The sequence below is a fragment of the Carcharhinus amblyrhynchos genome, chromosome 7 (assembly GCF_965287045.1).
Source record: "Carcharhinus amblyrhynchos chromosome 7, sCarAmb.v2.hapA, whole genome shotgun sequence".
NCBI lineage: Eukaryota > Metazoa > Chordata > Chondrichthyes > Carcharhiniformes > Carcharhinidae > Carcharhinus > Carcharhinus amblyrhynchos.
In genome coordinates this window covers 93,742,858-93,762,639 of record NC_137330.1, presented here as the reverse complement: position 1 = coordinate 93,762,639, position 19,782 = coordinate 93,742,858, and the positions used below count along the sequence as shown (strand labels likewise).

The 19,782-nt window shown below is 41.7% G+C and overlaps 2 protein-coding genes across 3 annotated transcripts in view; one reads left to right on the top strand and one right to left on the bottom strand.

The window, feature by feature from the left end:
- The window catches only part of elovl4a (ELOVL fatty acid elongase 4a), a 57,193-nt gene extending 50,255 nt beyond the window's left edge, over positions 1-6,938 (bottom strand). Inside the window, exon 1 of one of the 2 annotated variants that reach the window (XM_080192798.1) lies at positions 6,867-6,938. The gene's annotated coding sequence lies outside the window, so the exon portion shown is untranslated. Of the gene's footprint in view, positions 1-6,478; positions 6,551-6,866 lie in introns of those variants that run through there. The other variant, XM_080192797.1, reaches the window with a different exon arrangement.
- Positions 6,939-12,301: 5,363 nt separating this feature from the next.
- ttk (ttk protein kinase) overlaps positions 12,302-19,782 on the top strand; it is a 50,603-nt gene continuing 43,122 nt past the window's right edge. Inside the window, exons 1-5 of the mRNA XM_080193373.1 lie at positions 12,302-12,350; positions 16,536-16,664; positions 17,122-17,347; positions 19,175-19,281; positions 19,372-19,518. Of these exons, the coding sequence (XP_080049499.1) occupies positions 16,538-16,664; positions 17,122-17,347; positions 19,175-19,281; positions 19,372-19,518 (607 nt within the window). The 5' untranslated portion in view covers positions 12,302-12,350; positions 16,536-16,537. The remainder of the gene's footprint in view (positions 12,351-16,535; positions 16,665-17,121; positions 17,348-19,174; positions 19,282-19,371; positions 19,519-19,782) is intronic.

The window sequence follows — 19,782 nt, the reverse complement described above, 5'->3', positions numbered from 1 at the left end:
ATTTCTGATATTTTGACACTTTACCATACTTTAAATACAAGGTCCTCACAACATATAAAAACCATCAAAATACATTAAGGTATATTTAAGCATCAAATTCAAGCCTTGAACGGCGTTCAGGTGAAAGTTTTGGCTAAGTTCTGAGTTGGAATGTCATGGATTGATTCTCCACTCCAAAGGTTTCTGCACATAATCTGAGATGAACCTTCAGCCTGAGACAGCACCACGCCAGAGATGCTCTACATTGGATGGGATACAAAACTAAGGCCAGGATTTTCCAGGCCCCTCGCTGGTTCCCAGAGATGGAGGCAGCTTGCTACTGGCTGTTAACAGGATCTTCCAGTCCCATCAAAGTCACACTGCCAGAGAACCTACTATGAGAGATTTATTTCAGCAGGACCAGAAGATTCAACCCTAAATCTGTCATCTTTCCAGAAGAAAAAGATCCCATTAAATAATTTGATGAAAATCAGGGTTTTCCCATTATTAACATTTATTCCTCAAGTAATGTATCTAACAGGATGATATGGTCAATTATTTAAATGCAGTTTGTGGGATCCTCCCTAAACCACTCCATCCATTTTCTCCCCCAAGGCCATTATTAAAACTTAAGTCTCTAATTTTAGTTAACCCTCTTAATCACCTTCCTCAGCCCAATGTCAATTTTTATCTCATTAAGTTCCTGGGCAGCACCTTGGGATATTTTCCTACATAAAGCTAACACATAATATTACATAAATTCAAGTTGTTGCTGCACAAATTGGCTGCCACACTTCCTACATTATTACAAGTAACTAATGAAGCACTTAAAGTATTTCATTAGTTACAAAGCACTTTGAGTTTAGTGACAGGCACAATATAAATTCAAGTTCTTGGTTTAGAAAAAAAAGAAATTTAAATAAGCCAATGTCCTCATTCCCACTACTATCCAACATCAGCCCTGAATCCACCTAACTATATTTCATCTTACCTCGTTATTTCTGATTTACTTAGCTCTTCCCACTAGACAGCATAATTTCATAAGCAAACCAACAAACAAGCTGCTTCTAAAGCAAACCTACAAAAAAAATGCTTCTAATGCTCTGTCAACGTCACCTCCTAACTGGAGTTTTGGATTAATGAAAGAGTTAATTTGTAAACTGTTCCCTTCTAATGGGGAAATGTCTGACTCAATTTGTCATCTCTGCTAGACAGTTATGTCAACAAGAGAAAGTCAATACGGAGGGGCAAATATTGTAATAATAAGCTACTCTTTGGATTAGTGATTTAACATGTCAACAATGCCCATTACCTATGGCATATATTTGCAACATTATCACCTCATCACAAGCAGAATGATCTGTCCTGCATTGTACTATTACAGGCTAACTAACTCAAACATTTATTCTTAATTAATTAATTAATATCTGAAGTATTTTAAAAAAGTGACTTCCTAAAATAACCTGACCTTGTCTTCATGTAGAAGGGTGACCAGTATCAGTGATCTACTATATAATGCTGAATTACTCCAAAGGTTAGATTCAATAACAGTGTCTTAAACAGTTAATATTACAAAAAAAACATAGCTCTGATAGCAATTATATTTATCAACTGTCCTCACTATAAACATCTTACAGATTTTAAAAAATGCTACAAAAACTTACTCTTTGCTTCAGTGTTATGGTATGGTGGGAAGGTCTTATGAGGAAAGGCTGAGGGACTTGAGACTGTTTTTGTTCGAGAGAAGGTTAAGAGGTGACTTAATAGAAGCATTCAAAATAAGAAGATTAGATAGTGTGGACAGTGAGAGCCTTTTTCCTCGGATGGTGATGACTGGCATGAGGGGACATGGTTTTAAATTGAGAGGTGATAGATATAGGGCAGATGTCAGAGGTAGTTCTTTACTCAGAGTAGTAAGGGCGTGGAATGCCCTGCCTGAAACAGTAGTGGACTCGCCAATGTTAAGGGCATTTAAATGGTCATTGGATAAACATATGGATGATATTGGAATAGTGTAGGTTGTATGGGCTTTAGATTGCTATTTACAGGTCAGTGCAACATCAAGGGCCGAAGGGCCTGCACTGTGCTGTAATGCTTTATGTTCTATTTGTGAAATACAACTTTCTTGCCATTTCCTTTAATAATTCCTTACACCATAATGCCTTCAAAAATTGGCCATGACTGATAACAGCATCACAGCATTAGCATGCTACTATCCTATTAATAGTACTCTATTGCTCAATCTTCAAGTCTGGCTGCTTACAGACGCATCATTTGTATGTATTTTCTGATTCCAAAATTGCACTAGAATACCATAAATTTAAAATTACTAAAATCAATGTAATTTAACTGTTCCTAAAAATAAGCATTGCTTCAATGACAAACAAAGGTACCCTAAATTAACATAATTAAAGTCAGCCTTTTACTAAGGGCATGCATAAACAGAAAGAAAATTTATTTTAATATGAAGTTCGCATGTTAATTTAAAATTCCGGGCATTTTCTACGTTATTGCTTTCCATCAAACTCTAATGCTGAACTAGTTACGTACATAATCTCTAAATTCATCAGAACTCTGCCATCCACATTTTCTCCAATGCTAAATCCAGATTTCCCATCCTCTCAATCAACCTACAGTGGCTCCTTTTCACCCCTCAACATCATAAATTTGAAATCCTCATCTAGATTCCTCTGCAACGGTCTCCAGCTTTACAGTCCCTCAGATGCTCTCCTATCACCTCATTTTATCCTCTCAGACATCATCCCAATGGCTCAACCTCGCCCCCTCCATCCATTTCACTGCAGATGATAAACCCTTCCGTAAATTTAACATTTCTATCTAGATCTTCAGTTAAACCTCTCCGCCTCTTTGTATGAGATTCTTGTGGAACCTTATACAAAGCTAATCCCCAGTCAACTTTTTAACAAAGAATCAGTATCTATGTTTTCTCTTCTGTGAAGAACAATAGTAATGACCTTTGGTTGGAAATAGCATGTACACCATTAATAATCTGTCATCTGATAATTGTAACATACCCCACGTGTTAGAGGATTTCAAAGTCAACTTAGAAGTAGTACTCCTGGTTTTCAGCTTTTGATGCTGAAGGAGACTAGGGAATCAATTTGCAGGACACCAGCTAGTAATGAAAAATTATTACTGACTGAATGATGTTTCACAAGGCTTGAAGCAAACAAATGCATTTTTCAAAAAAAAAGCTAAATTTGATTTTAGCAGCTACAAGTTATCAAATATATGTAACATATTGGAATTGAGGGTACATGTATAACAAATACTTAACAATAATCAGCAAAGATTTAGAAAGGGGAGACCCTGCCTAACAATGTCTGAAATCTTCCCTTTCTATTACCTCTGCATTACTCTTACCATTGGGATGCTCCTTGTGTCCTCCACTGTGAAAACTGAGGAAAAATATTGATTTATCGTTTCATTTTCCCACATAATACTCCAAGTGCAAATTCCTTACCCAGTCACTTAACCTAATTATATCCCCTTGACAACTCTTTGGGCAGAATTTTACAAGTGTCCAATGACCAGGAAAATGGCAGAGTCATAGATCCATCTTCTGGGTGAGTTTTTATTCCTGTTCTCATGCACACGGTGCACGACAAAATGTTTCTAGCTAATAGAGGCAGTGGGTAGGGCTTAATTTGCCAATCAGCCTGATCAGGCAGCAGAATGAGCTATTGCACATGTGCAGAACTCTGTGGTGGGCAGTGCCAAGATGCCAGGCTGGCACTGCCCAAGGGGCAATCCCTTTGCCCTTGGCCTGCCCTGGAGGGCCTCAACAGACTCCAGTTCTCTCGGCGCGGGCAACACGACTGTTCCCATTTCATGGGAAGCAGGTGTTTTCCTCACCAAAGGGAACCTCTCCCAATAAGGCCACAAAGGCAAATGAGCCCAGGAGTATACATATTATACAGAAGGAGGTGCTGGAAACCTTAAAGCTCATCAAGGTAGATAAATCCCCGGGGCCTCATGAAGTGTATTCCAGAATGCTGTGGGAGTCTAGGGAGGAAATTGCACGACCCTAAGCAGAGGTATTTCAATCATTAACAGCCACAGGTGAGGTGCCTGAAGATTGGAGGGTGGCAAATGTTGTGTCTTTGTTTAAGAAGGGCTACATGGGAAAGCTTGGGAACTACAAGTTGGTGAGCCTAAAGTCTGTAGTGAGTAAGTTGTTAGAAGGTATTCTGAGAGATAAGATCTACCGGCATTTAGAAAGGCAAAGGTTGATTAGGGACAGTCAGCATGGCTTTATGTGTAGATTAGAAGATGTAGTGATACATATTCTTTTGCTTCCGAAACACAGATCAGAATTCAGTCTCTAATCCCCTTCAGCTATATAAAAGATTACAATTCAAATTATTCTGGACACTTCCTAACGGATATGACTGCACAGTAACTACTTCTGACGTGTGATACATGACTCCTGACTATGGTTGATATGTGCTGGAAGGAGACCCAAGTAAAGAAACAGATACATTAAAATGAAGTTTTACCTTCAAATTAAAAAAAAAAATCTGTGTCTCAGATAAATTCTCAACTTCTGTCAATACTTTCGAAATTTGCACTAATTTATAAAATTTAAATAAATACATTTTAGTCCTTTCCCATGCTCCATGGGTACCATGGCATAATATTCAACTTAAAAAAGCTGTAACACTATAATGTCCATATTTAGTTAGCTGAACTCAACTGGGATGGCAGTGCTATGCTAAATTTGACCTCAGGTATCCTGGACTCTGCAACGTTTCTCAATTGATTGTTAACCAGCAGCCATCTGAAGGAAAGTATACTGTAGTGACAAAAAAAACCAAACTTAATACAATGTCTTGCTTGGTGAATGGTCAGCCTAGTCACTATCCTTTAACCAAGCTACATCACTTTACTCAGTGTTACTTCTTCGTCCATTAACTCCCATTTTGTCTTATTAATATAGGAAAGTATCTAGAGATGCTTTACAAAAGCACAAAGGTGTTATATAAATGATGTTGTCTAATCTCCCAATGAAGAATGAAAAAAAGTCCAGGATGGCTGCCAGTGAATGGGAAACTATGCTGCAGCATGAGTCACTATATCCAGAAGACTGTGGGTTTGAGAGAAGGGAATAAATTGAGATAAAAATGCTCACCAACATACTAAATATTATGTCCTCAAAACGCCTCTGTGTAAATTTGTACCACTGTTGCTAGTTTACTTGTGAAAGTTGATGGCATGTTTTAATACTGCACTGACCTATTTGTTTTTAATGCTACTGCTATATGAAAATATGTCCTTGTGATCAATTTTTATTTTAAATTGGTAATGCCAAAATATTAGCTGTTGTACGTATATCTTAAACAAATAGGGTTGCTCCTGAACCGTGCATTCTTCATTATTTCAAAATATATCATACTAAAACAATTGAATGAATGCTATTTTTGTTGTATTTCCTAGGGCACCTACAAACACACATCTTGAGAGAAAAACCTTTTTCTGGGACGGTCAAACATTCTGAGCTGCAAAAACGAGCATCGCCCGTACACTAAACTCTACAATTTTAACAAAATTTGCTTATATCTCTATGACTCTAAACCATGCATTTTTGATCCATATCAATGCGTGATGTTAAAGGGATACTGCAGATCTACCGGATTTTTCTCTCACCGGCGAACTCCCACACTTTCAAAATAATCTTGAACATCTATCTTACAAAGCAATAAAAAAAATCCCCTTAATCGTTACTAGGCGGGTTTTGAAAAAAAAATCGATTTCTTTCCTCAAAGATCGAATTCACCTGGGCTAAATTGAATGAAGACTGATCTCTTAAAAGCTAAACCACCAATCGAAACATTAGCCCGTCATAAAAATCGGATTAACGGTTTAAAGTAGTACAGTCTCAGCTTGTTTGAAATAAACACCTGAAGCATAAAAATCGTCACCGAAAATGTTATCTCTTTAGCAAAAAGAAAACCGATTGGAACCACCCTTTCTTGTCTTTATACGAAAAGGAATAAAATAACATGCAGCCAAAAAAAGAAAGACTTTTTCCCTCTTCCAAAACAATGTCATCGAATGAGTTGCATATCACCCCACTGCATTCATTGTCTCAGTCTTCAATTTCTATGAACAGTCCTTATTTGATACACATTTGCATTTAATTGAACTCAAGAACAAGTGAACGTGACATCTCTGGCAGAGGGAAACCCGTTTCGAAATAGACATTACGTATATATTTTTCAAAAATTTGATCCTGTGAACTATTCCACAGCCAGGCACACTGCTTACTTCAAATCTGATCGACCACATTAATCATCGCATGATACAGAGATGTTGAGGGGGGCTGGGAATAATGCACTTGCTCCAAATCGACCACCCATTTAATATACCACCCCCAAATCGCGACTGATACCATGAGAAACCCAACATGCACGGATTCTCTTGGCCAATGCGATGCAGTGGGCGATGCTGCATATTTATAATTTGTTGCTCTTCTTACCTTGAGTGTGAGCAAGAGCTCCTGTGTTGTCGCACATTCGCTCCAAGGTCACTGTCTCCCCCGCCTACGCGCGCTCCCAACAACAATCGCCCCCGCGCGCGCCACCGCCAAGGGCTGGCGCGCGCACGCACGCATCACCCCCGCCCCCCGCCACCGCGCGCGCGCAACCCCCCCCCCCCCCACACCCCCCCCACCCCCCCCACCCCACCCCACTCCACTCGCGCGTTCCCAGGCGGGCGAGACTCTAACCGCCTCCTGTTCCAAGCCACCAGCCGGCCGGCGACCGAGTCTGACGACACCATTGCCAACAATCTGAAGCCGGCGGCTATCTAAATAAGGTCTCGGTGTATTTTTTTTTAATTTTCCGTCGATCGGTGGGAGATCTTACTTTCTTTAAACGCCGGCTCGGTCCAGTTCCGGTCACTTACTCACTCACCATGTCCAGCCCCTCCGCGGCTCATGGCAGCCTTCACTGCGCATGCGGCGGCGGCGGCACCTGTCACTCAACCAGCGGGGCACCATGTGCGCATGTGACATTCTGTGCACATCACCACGGTGTACAAGTGGGACCAAATGGTACTGAATAAATCACACCAAGGTATCAACTGTTAATGCTTCTTTTTGCAGCATTCGGCAGCAGATTCCTAAAGGAGCCATCAAACCGACATTCGCCCACATTAAAATCTAATGGCTAGAGTTTTGCTCCATCCATTAATCTGTCAATATCTCTTGATTGCCTTATGCTTCCATCAGAAAGGCATCCAGTGCTGCTTATGTTTGTGGCAGCAAAAGGTGGGGGAGGCAATGACCTAGTGGTATTATCTTGGACAACTGATCCATAAACTCAGCTAATGTTCTGGGGATCCAGATCCAAATCTCACCATGGCAAATGGTGGAATTTGAATTCAATGAAAACTATCTGGAATTTAAGAACCTACTGATGACCATGAAACCATTGTCGATTGTTGGAAAAACCCCATTTGGTTCACTAATGTCCTTTAGGGAACGAAATCTGCTGTTTTTACCTGGTCTGGACTACATATGACCCCAGATCCACAGCAATGTGGTTGACTCTCAAGGGCAACTAGAAATGGGCAATAAATGTTACCAATCAGTGATGTCTATGTCCCATAAATCAATATAAAAGTTCAGATTTGTGAACTCTATCCCATCATTTAAGTCATTAATAAATGCAGTTAATAGTTACACAATCAGCACTCAGAACCTATATTTTCCATTATCTTTCTTTCCATAGAAAAGAATGTTGTTTGTACAAATCTCTGTTAGAATTATACAGCAGAGTCCCTTCGACCCATCGAGTCCACACTGACACATTAGAAACACCTGAACTCCTATGTAATCCCATCTGCCAGCACTTGGCCCACAGCCCATAAATATTATTTAATCAAGGCTAGTTTTTGCTTCCCTAGTATTTGGTCTCATACCAACACAATTTTTAGCCCACCTTTAAGGCAATTCTTTAGCCATTACATCACCTCCACTGCTGTTGAAACTCATCCTTTAAAAAAAATTCTTTAGCCATTACATCACCTCCACTGATGTTGAAACTCATCCTTTAAATCAAAATCTAGTGAACTGGTGTGACAACAATAATCTCTCCCTCAATGTCAACAAAATGAAGGAGATTGTCATCGACTTCAGGAAATGTTGTGGAGAACATGCCCCTGTCTACATCAATTGGGACAAAGAAGAAATGGTTGAAAGCTTCAAGTTTTTAGGTCCCCCATGCCAACACTATAACTAAGAAAGCCCACTAATGCCTCTACTTTCTCAGAAGACGAAGGAAATTTGGCATGTCAGCCACAACTCTCACCAACTTTTACAGATGCACCATAGAAAGCATTCTTTCTGGTTGTATCACAGCTTGGTATGACTCCTGCTCTGCCCAAGACCACAAGAAACTACAAGAGGTCGTGAATGTAGCCCAATCCATCGTGCAAACCAGCTCCCATCCATTGACTCTGTCTACACTTCCCGCTGTCTCATAAAAGCAGCCAACGTAATTAAGGACACCACGCACCCCGGACGTACTCTCTTCTACCTTCTTCTGTCGGGGAAAAGGTACAAAAGTCTGAAGTTACATATCTACTGACTCAAGAACAGGTTCTTCCCGGCTGCTGTCAAACTTCTGAATGAACCTACGTTGCGTTAAATTGATCTTTCTCTACACCCTAACAATGATTGTGACACTACATTCTGCACTCTCATTTCCTTCTCTATGAACGATACGCTTCACCTGTATAGCGTGCAAGAAACAATACTTTTCACTGTATGTTAAAACATGTGACAATAATAAATCAAATCGAATAAAATCAAAAAAACCTCCTGTTTTATATGTCTTTAATTTCACCATTGTCCTCTTAACTGCCCTCATGATCTTTTGCCCAATATGATTTTGAACTTGTTCAAAACTCTAATATATCCTGTGCTATATTTTATGACTCCTCCACTACACAATCTCTGTTGGTTATCCCTTCTTGATGTACGGAAATCATACTCCCTTTTTCAGTCTTTTGTCCCCTTCAACTGCTTTGTCCTCCAAACGAGATCTTCTACATACCACATTTGCCATTCTCTGACTGAAACAAAGGTTTCAGTCTGTATCCAGAACACACATTCTATAATCTGTCTATTTTCCTAATTTTCTCACACCTCTCCAACATCTGGAACAGGCTCCTTTACATCATGTGGCATGGCGGTACAGTGTGTTAGCGATGGAAAGGTGGTAGGACTGGAGGGTCTTAATGACATTACTGTTACTAGACAGGCGGTGCTCGACAGACTGGAGGGGCTGATTGTGGACAAGTCCCCAGGACTGGATGGAATGCATCCGAGGGTTCTGAAAGAAATGGAGGAGGTTATAGTGGATGCATTGGTGGTTATTTTCCAGATGTCGCTGGATTCCGGGGAAGTGCCGGAGGATTGGAAAACGGCTAATGTTACGCCGTTGTTTAAGAAGGGTGCCAGGCAAAAGGCAGGGAATTATAGGCCGGTTAGTTTAACGTCTGTGGTAGGTAAAATGTTAGAATCCGTCATTAAGGAGGAAATTGCGAGGCATCTTGAAGGGAATTGCTTGATAGAGCAGACGCAGCACGGTTTCATTAAAGGGAAGTCGTGTCTGACAAATTTACTGGAGTTCTATGAGGATGTGTCTAGGGCGGTCGATAGAGGAGAGCCGGTGGATGTGGTCTTTCTGGATTTTCAGAAGGCGTTTGACAAAGTACCTCATAAGAGGTTATTGCAGAAGGTCAGGGGACTTGGAGTTGGGGGTAGGGTGTTAGCGTGGATAGAGGATTGGTTGTCAAATAGGAGGCAGAGAGTGGGGGTCAACGGGTGCTATTCGGATTGGCGGATGGTGACTAGTGGAGTGCCCCAGGGGTCGGTGCTGGGGCCTCAGCTTTTTACCATTTATATAGATGATCTGGAGGAGGGAACCGAGTGTATGGTGTCGAAATTTGCGGATGACACCAAGATTGGGGGAACGGCAAATTGTGCGGAGGGTGTGGAGAGTCTGCAGAAGGATCTAGATAGGCTGGGCGAATGGGCCAGGAAATGGCAAATGGAATTTAATGTTGGCAAGTGTGAGGTGGTCCACTTTGGTAGGAAGAATGGTAGGAAGGACTATTACTTACGTGGCGAAAAACTGCAGCAGGCGACGGTGCAGAGGGACCTCGGGGTCCTTGTGCATGAGTCGCAAAAACCCAGCTTGCAGGTGCAGCAGGTGGTCAGGAAGGCGAATGGGATGCTGGCCTTCATAGCGAAGGGGATTGAATATAAAAGTAGGGAGGTCTTGCTGCAGCTGTATAGGGCGTTGGTGAGGCCGCAGCTGGAGTACTGTGTGCAGTTTTGGGCGCCGCACCTGCACAAAGATATTTTGGCCTTGGAGGGAGTGCAGAGGAGGTTTACTAGGCTGATACCGGAGTTGAGGGGGTTGAGCTATGAGGAGAGGCTGAATAAACTAGGCTTGTACTCGTTGGAGTTTAGAAGAATGAGGGGAGATCTCATTGAGACATATAAGATGATGAATGGGATGGATAGGATAGAGGTGGAGAGACTCTTCCCGCTCAAAAAAGACACTAGGACTAGGGGGCACAGCCTCAAGATAAAGGGGGGGTGTTTTAGAACGGAATTGAGGAGGAACTTCTTCACTCAAAGGGTGGTGAATCTCTGGAATTCTCTGCCCGTTGAAGTGGTGGAGGCTGCCTTGCTAAATATTTTTAAGAAGCGGGTTGATGGGTTTTTGATAAGAGAGGGGATTAAGGGTTATGGGGAGAGGGCCGGAAAGTGGAACTGAGCCACGACAGATCAGCCATGATCTTATTGAATGGCGGGGCAGGCTTGAAGGGCTAGATGGCCTACTCCTGCTCCTATTTCTTATGTTCTTTAGCACTGCCGCCTCACAGCGCCAAGATCCGAGTTTGGTTGAATGCCAGGTTCAATTCTGGCCTTGAGTCACTGACTGTGTGGAGTTTACACATTCTCCCCATGTCTGCATGGGTTTCCTCCAGGTGCTCCAGTTTCTTCCCACAGTCCAAAGATGTGTGGGTTAGGTGGATTGGCCTGCTAAGTTGACCCTAGTGTCAGGGGGATTAGCAGGGTAAATCGTGGAGATAGAGCCTGGGTGGGATTGTGGTTGTACAGACTCAATTGGCCGAATGGCCTCCTTCTGATCCGTAGGAATTCTATGATGATTCTATATTTCCAGTCTTCTTCCTGTAAGAGAAGTTTACCTCACAGAACATATGCTATTTAGTTAATTGTATCTATTGGCGCTTTGGTAGACCAATACAAAACTAATTTTATTGTTTCAGATGCTTATCCACATTTCCTTTGGAAGGTACAATTGTCTCTACTTCAATATGTCTCTCTGGAAAAGCATTGCTTGCTCTAATTGTTAAGCAAATAACTTTATCTCAATCTCTCTCCTAATCTCTCTCCTCAGTGACAATTCTAGTAACTGATTATCCAGTCAGAGGAAATACTGTAGTCTTTCTGAAAGCATCCTATTAAAGTCCTTACTCAATTAATTAAATCATGACCCATTGCTTCAATGGAAATAATCTCAATTTCACATAACAAAAGCTCTCGCTGTTGTACCTGGTCACTCTTCGTTCTCCACCTGGCTCCTGATATTTTTTTCTAAACTATAAATAAAAGCGTTCAAATAAAATATTCAAAGACAATGAAAAACACAATTTAATGTGTTAACGTTTTTACTGCCCATAAAATATTTCTCCGAGGTTTTGTCAGAAATTTCCAGATTAATTTTAAATCCTGGAAATGTAAGAGAGCAGTTAAGAGGCATTCATGTTGACGTGGAGCTGGAGTCACATGTAGCCGGACCAGACAAGGATGGCAGGTTTCTTATCCACCCAAAAGACGCATCTTCAGATTCTGATGAAGCGGTATATGTCTGAAATGTTATTTTTTTTGCAGATACTGCCTAACCTGTGGGTGTTGCCAGTTTTTTTTCCTGTTTTTTCCCTTTTTTGTGCTTTCTGTCTGCAGCTAGGTTGGTGAATTTTAAGTAAAACAGGAAATCCACAGCAAATCTAGCAGCACCTACCACCGTTGTATAGGTTCCGCACCCGCTCAGGCTGCAGGCGCCATCACATCCGGAACCTGGGTATTTCCTGGCTCCACCACGTTCTAAACGTCCTATTGGAGGATGGATCGGGTATCCCCGCCCCCTTTCTCTCTGAGGGGGCGGGACTAGACCCGGCCACCAATCGGAATCTCTGTTGTGCTCCCATCCAATGCAGTGGGGTCTTGTTGGGCGGTGCGGGAATTTTGAACGCGGGGCGGTTGGTGGCGGCTGCGCGGGGTTTGTAAAGTGGTGATTTTGAACTGGGTAAGTGCGGGGCAGCAGCCCGGCCCCCGGGAGTTAAAGGTTGTGGGCGATCGGCCGCCGGAGGAGGAACGATAAACATTATCACAGTGTATTTGCTCTGTCCATGTAGCTCTACTTATTTCAAGATGCTCCTGAACACACAGCGCCTTGGCTCAGCGTCTGGCCACTGGTCTCCTTGTTTGGGTGTCTTGTGGTTAGGTGTCAGGTTCTGTTGGATAAAGGCCCCGTGAAGCGGTTGTTCCCACATTAAATGTTCTATATAAATGTAACTTATTACCAACTGCGAATTATCTAGTTTGGGAATTGCTCGCTTTCCAACGTGGGAAGGCGACGGGCCAGCCTTAGTGAAGAGAGACGTGGGGACCATGATTGTGGGTGGGAGGGGAGGGGAGGGGAGGGGATGGGGGCTAATGAAACATCCTGGGGTACGTTCAGAGTTGGCAACTGTATTTCTCCGGCTGCGTTTAGCCCCTCTCTTTCCACCATGGGCTCCACCTTGGAACTTGTGTTTTCCCAGTTAGAGCGTTGGCAGTGTTTCTGACCTGGGTTGGCCTTGCAGGGCAAAGACATGATGGGGTGATTAGCTTCCTAAACTGTAACCATCCTATAAGTATCTGATCCATTAGACGTGGGATTGAGCGCAGTGTATTTGTGGGTTTAATTTTGTGAACGGTGAATGTTGGCAACATTCCTTAAACCTAGCAAGCATCAATGCTGGAAAAAAAAATTACTCTTTTTGGATGAAGAAAAAGCTTTTTTGCAACATCTGACACCCGCTTTGCATGTTAGTCTAGTGCAAATCAGGGATTTGTTTGAGGTGATGCTGTCTAGACTGGATTGTGGCTTTATGAGGGGCTGTTCATGAAGTTTATGCATGTTGAGGAAGAAGATCTGTCAAACTGTCTAACTTGCCTGTGATCAGCTGTGACTGATTATAGTGCAGTTTTCTCAAAACAGTGTACTTTTGTTTGTTATTACAAACTATTACCTAGAAGTCAATTCTATCCATGTTATTTCTAAACATGATTTCAGAATCTCCAACACAAATGTTCTCCCCTTTGCTTTAGCTCGAATCATTTTGCTGAGCAACTGGGGATAGGCAATAAATTCTGGCCTAGTTGGTGAAGCTTGCAACCCTTGATTGAATAAAAAAGCTGGATGCTATGGTAATGAAGGGAAATGTCCAGTGTTCTTGCCACTCCTGATCACCATCTCTCATCCATCTGGCTGAATCTCTACTCATCTTGAAAAGCTTCTTTTGATACTATTCAATTTTGGTAGATAAAATGTACTCCTTTAAAAACACTGTCCCAATTCTACCTGCATTTTGTAAGATATAATGAATATTTATCTAGCTTTGGATGATGTGTGGGTGGGAAATCCCTGACCTCTTGCTCTCATGTTGGCTATTTATTTTCCATTTTTAATTCTATCTCTAATCTCCAAAGTTTATAATTACTGCATTTCAAATGTTTTAAGTTTATTAGTATCATACGTAAGCTTACATTAATACTGCAATGAAGTTACTATGAAAATCCTCTAGTCCCCACACTCCAGTGCCTTTTTGGGTACACTGAGGGAAAATTTAGCATGGTCAGTGCACCTAACCAACGCGTCTTTTAGACTGTGACAGGAAACTGGAGCACCTGGGGGACACAGACATGGGGAGAACACACAGACAGTGACCCAAGCAGGGAATTGAACCCAGGCCCTGGCACTATGAGACCTTCACGTTTATTGATTCTTTACTTTTGCATGTACCTGTTGCTTGATAGAGCAGACGCAGCACGGTTTCGTTAAGGGGAAGTCATGTCTGACAAATTTGCTGGAGTTCTATGAGGATGTGTCTAGGGCGGTGGATAGAAGAGAGCCGGTGGATGTGGTCTTTCTTGATTTTCAGAAGGCGTTTGACAAGGTACCTCACAAGAGGTTATTGCAGAAGGTCAGGGGACATGGAGTTGGGGGTAGGGTGTTAGCGTGGATAGAGGATTGGTTGTCAAATAAGAGACAGAGAGTGGAGGTCAATGGGTGCTATTCGGGTTGGCGGTTGGTGACTAGTGGAGTGCCCCAGGGGTTGGTGCTGGGGCCTCAGCTATTTACCATTTATATAGATGATCTGGAGGAGGGAACCGAGTGTATGGTGTCGAAATTTGCTGATGACACCAAGATTGGTGGAATGGCAAATTGCGCAGAGGGTGTGGAGAGTCTGCAGAAGGATCTAGATAGGCTGGGTGAATGGGCCAGGAACTGGCAAATGGAATTTAATGTTGGCAAGTGCGAGATGGTCCACTTTGGTAGGAAGAATGGTAGGAAGGATTATTACTTACGTGGCGAAAAACTGCAGCAGGCGACGATGCAGAGGGACCTCGGGGTCCTTGTGCATGAGTCGCAAAAACCCAGCTTGCAGGTGCAGCAGGTGGTCAGGAAGGCGAGTGGGATGCTGGCCTTCATAGCGAGGGGGATTGAATATAAAAGTAGGGAGGTCTTGCTGCGGCTATATAGGGCATTGGTGAGGCCGCAGCTGGAGTACTGTGTGCAGCTTTGGGCGCCGTACTTACGCAAGGATATTTTGGCCTTGGAGGGAGTGCAGAGGTGGTTTACTAGGCTGATGCCGGAGTTGAGGGGGTTGAGCTATGAGGAGAGGCTGAATAAACTAGGCTTGTACTCGTTAGAGTTTAGAAGAATGAGGGGAGATCTCATTGAGACATATAAGATGATGAATGGGATGGATAGGATAGAGGTGGAGAGACTCTTCCCGCTCAGAAAGGACAGTAGGACTAGGGGGCACAGCCTCAAGATAAAGGGGGGGCGGTTTAGAACGTAGTTGAGGAAGAACTTCTTCACTCAAAGGGTGGTGAATCTCTGGAATTCTCTATCCGTTGAAGTGGTGGAGGCTGCCTCACTAAATATTTTTAAGACGCGGGTTGATGGGTTTTTGATAAGAGAGGGGATTAAGGGTTATGGGGAGAGGGCGGGAATGTGAAACTGAGCCATGAGAGATCAGCCATGGTCTTATTGAATGGCGGGGCAGGCTCGAAGGGCTAGATGGCCTACTCCTGCTCCTATTTCTTATGTTCTTATGTACCTTTCCTTCTAGACTTTCTCAGTCAATGGATTTTTAATGTATGTAATCAATCATGTCTTTACAAACCTGAAGTTTCCCGTACTTATCTAGATTATGCTTCTTCCAATGATGCTGTTTCTTTTGCTTTCAGCATGTGCTGTAAGTTTTCCTACTTTCCATCATAGAGCTCCTGAAACATAATTCTTTTTCTTCAGCTGAGGTTTCCTTGCCGCTTTTTCTTTTTATGGGACCCAGGATTGTATCATTTTGAGCCTCTAATCTCTCAGTCTGGATATTTAATTTGATGCTTTGCTATCCATCTACATTATTTTCAACAATGCAATTCATGCTTTCTTATAATGTTAGAGAAATTCCATTCTTTCTTGCCTTATAACCATGCAGGCAATGCATTAAAGAACACAAAGATGGGAATTGCGTGTGTTAGCTACAGCCCAGGCATTTAATTAGTTTTGTTCTCTTTATTTCATTTACTCCAGAATGTGTTCCAATCAGCATATAATCTTATGTCACAGTTGGATTAAGTGAGATGTGATATTTTTTGCGACTTGTTTGATGTGTTTCATGTGAATGCATATTTGATTTCAACGCCAAGAGTGGAATTATAGTTGCAATAGGTGATTTTGCACGTGTGATTATGCTTGAGCTTGCTCTATGGTGCATAAGATAAAGGAGCAGGCATAGCCAATACGGTCCTTCGAACTTGCTTGGCAATTCACTACGATCTTGACCGATCTTCTGTCTCAGTTCCATTTCCCCTCTGCTTCCTCTATCTCTTGGTTCCTTGTCAGACCAAAGATCTGCGTCTCAACTTTCAACACACTGATGTTGGACAATCCACAGCACTTCCGAAAGTTCATAGCCTTCCCAATGAAGAAATTTCTCTTGACCTCAATGTTAAATGATCCCCTTATCCTGACATTCTGCCCCTATGCCCACCTTTCACACACATTTGTATACTTGTTCTTTCAACCTGAGTGTTGACAATTTATTTATTTTTGAATGTTGTGACTTTTTCTAAAAGAAATGCAATATTATGTTTTTGAAAGTATTGATGAATGTCTAACAGTCTAGATACTTTAATGCTTATTCCTTGCTTGCAGCCATGGAGGAAGACATGAATGAGTCAAGGATGCGACTGGCTCGCATTACGAGCCGATTGGCATACCTTCGAACACAACAAGAGGAAGCAAATAAAACAGAAGAGCTGAAATCTAATTCTGATATTACCGGTGCAGTGGAGTACTTTTTTGTTTATTTTCTTTCAGTTACTCTATTTGGAATTTGTTTCTTATCCGTCATTAGAAAAGCATTGAACCAATTAGAATTGAATGCTTCCACAACCCTCCCTTTACCCCCATGCCACGTGATAAGAAGTTTTATTATGTCAAGCATTGCATTCTCGTTAATGTGCACAATCAGTATCAGCTTGGGAGAGGGATCTTAAAACTAGACCCTGGTTGCATTTGAGGAATTTACAAAAGTAAGAAAGAGGCAGTTTAGAAAGTGAGTGAAAAAGAAACACTTTCTTCATAATAAAGGGAACACTAGTATTGTGATATGAAAATAGAAGTAACTTAAAATACTGACTTGACCTGGATCTTCTTACTAATGTGATAATACATTATCTTTCCACATATCTTAAATTCCAATGGGAAGTGTAATTAAACTTATTATATTTTATCATAGATCACACTGCCACCATCAGACAAATTATGGCTGATGGAAACTTTCCGGAAGACTGGTTTGTATACCTTCAGAAAGTGGAAAAGATGGGTGATCCTCGAACTAACGAGAAACTATTGAGTAGACTTATCGAGTTATATAATGACACCGTTGCTGCCCTATCAGTCGAGAAGCATTATGCAAATGAATGCTATGCACGCATCTTGGTACGTTTTGCAGAGCTTAAAGTGTAAGTATTCTTCTAAACTTTATTTGTAAAGTAAGAAGAATTTGAACTTCCTAGGCCATAAAATGTAATTTTTGAAATTAATTAAATCCAGGTTTAATAGTTGAAGGAACTATTTAGCAGAGAAAGAACAACCCATGCATACTGCAGTAAAATTTTAAATTTTTATTTAAATTCAGGTTAGAATTAAGAGCACGTTTCCTGACATGTTGACTTTTTAACCAGCTGAGCTTGTGGAGTTAAATTTTGGGTGCATACCAACTTGCTTCACAACTTGTGTTCAGGATGAGGTTGCCACCTTCGCTTATGAGGAACTATGTGCTAATCAAAAGTTCCTGACTGATAAAGTTTGATCTGCTGAAGTTAGGTGGATTAGCCATGGTAAATGTATGGGATTATGGGGATGGGGCTGGATAAAATGCTCTTTAGGAGAATCAGCGAAGACAAAATAAAAAGAACAAAGAACAGTACAGCACAGGAACAGGCCCTTCGGCCTGCCAAGCCTGCGCCGCCCATGTGCCCAACTAGACCACTCGTTTGTATCCCTCTATTCCCAGTCTGTGAGCAATGGGCAGAATGGCCTCATCCTGTACTGTAGGAATTCTATGAAGTTGTGATAGGTGTTGAACATTGTGCAATCATCAGTGAACATCTTTATTTCTAACCCTAGAGAGACGGCTTAGTGGCACTTCTCCATCACAGCGCCAGGACCCAGGTTCAATTCTGGCCTCAGGTGACTGTGTGCAATTTGCACGTTCTTCCTGTGCCTGTGTGGATTCCCTCCAGGCTCCGTGCTTTCATCCCACACTCCAAACAGCACAAGCTTAGGTTGATTAGCCATGATAAATTGTCCCTTAGTGAATATGTGGGGTTATGAGGATAGAGCCTGATTGGAAATGTTTCGGTGCAAGTTTGATGGGCCGAATGGCCAGCTCCTGCACTGTACAGCCTCTATGATTATTATGATCCAGAACTGCAGATATTCTGTCAGTAGTAGTTATGCTCAATGTTGGTAGATTTCTGATTGGGTAAGCATCAATAGAAGATAGTCTATGATTCTATTTAGTTGAACTGAATACACGATTTCATTGAACGATGTAACATGAAAGTTATATTGTTTTGATTCTTCAGGAATAATGCTCACTTTATGTTAAAGCTTATCTTCAGAAACTATTTTTGACTGATTTAGAATATTGACCATTTTTTTAACAGTCACAGTTATTTGACCCTTTCTTGCATATGAAATGTACAGTTAAATGTTTTCTGACCAGGGACTGCTGAATTATGCAATGAATTATGGGAACTGACTTGACTGTTACTGCACTAGTGTTAGTCTAACTATTGGTTCACCACAGGATTGTTCAGTAGGTGCTATCTGATCATAGAATCACATCTAGGAGTAGCTTATGAGTAGCTAAGAACCAGTTTTAAGATAATCAGTCATGCTCATAACATGGCTCTTGTGCTTTCCAGAAGCAGACTTCTATATGAGGATACACTCTTACATGGCAACATGTTCTGCGCAAATAAAAGAAATTATGTGTAAGCTTTGCACCTTTCTGGAATTACCAGGAGCTGGGGGAGCCTATAATTCCTCATTAGCTGTGGCATTGCATGGATAAAGCAACCTTAGTCAGCTCTCCAACTGATCGGCATCTTTTTCTCGTTTGGTATAAATCATTGTGATTGTTTGAAATTTGGCACTCTTGCTTTTATCCTGATGGGTGCAAGATAAGAAGCTTTGGCAATATTCAGCAGTGTTCAAACTTTAGTTGTGTTTACATCTTTAGGAAAGTTCTAAAATGATTCTAATCACGTTGTTCCACTCAGTTTTGTAGATGTAGATGAAGCACAGGAGCAATTCAACTTGGCTAGAGTGAACTGTAAGAGATTTGCCTTTGTGCATATTGCATATGCACAATTTGAGCTTAATCGAGGTTTGTATGACTTTCAATGTTATTACAGCTTACCTTTAATACAGTGCTGTTATGTATTTGTGGAAAATAACTGTTATTGACGTTGGACAGGCTCTGTGAGGAAATGTAGAACCATTCTTCAGAAAGCACTGACTGTGAAAGCAAAACCAATAGAGCTCTTGGAAGTTGCTTTTCAAAATTTAAACCAGGGAAAAACTGAGCTATTACCTGAAGATGGAGACAAAGAAAACCTATCTGGTAAGTAAGTGTTTAAAATTGGATGTTTGGATGTTCTGAGAGAAGGGAGGAGGTTGGGGAGTGGGAAAGACTGAAAATTGGAAATTAGACTTCTAAGTATAAGTACATTTTTACATGTTTTAAAAAATTTATTTTCATGGGCTGTGGGCATTGCATGGCTTGGCCAGCATTCTTATGGTCCATCCCAAAGTGTCCTTGAGAAGGTGTGGCGAGCACTTTCTTAAACAATTGCAGTCCATGTGGTGTAGTTACACCCATTGTGCT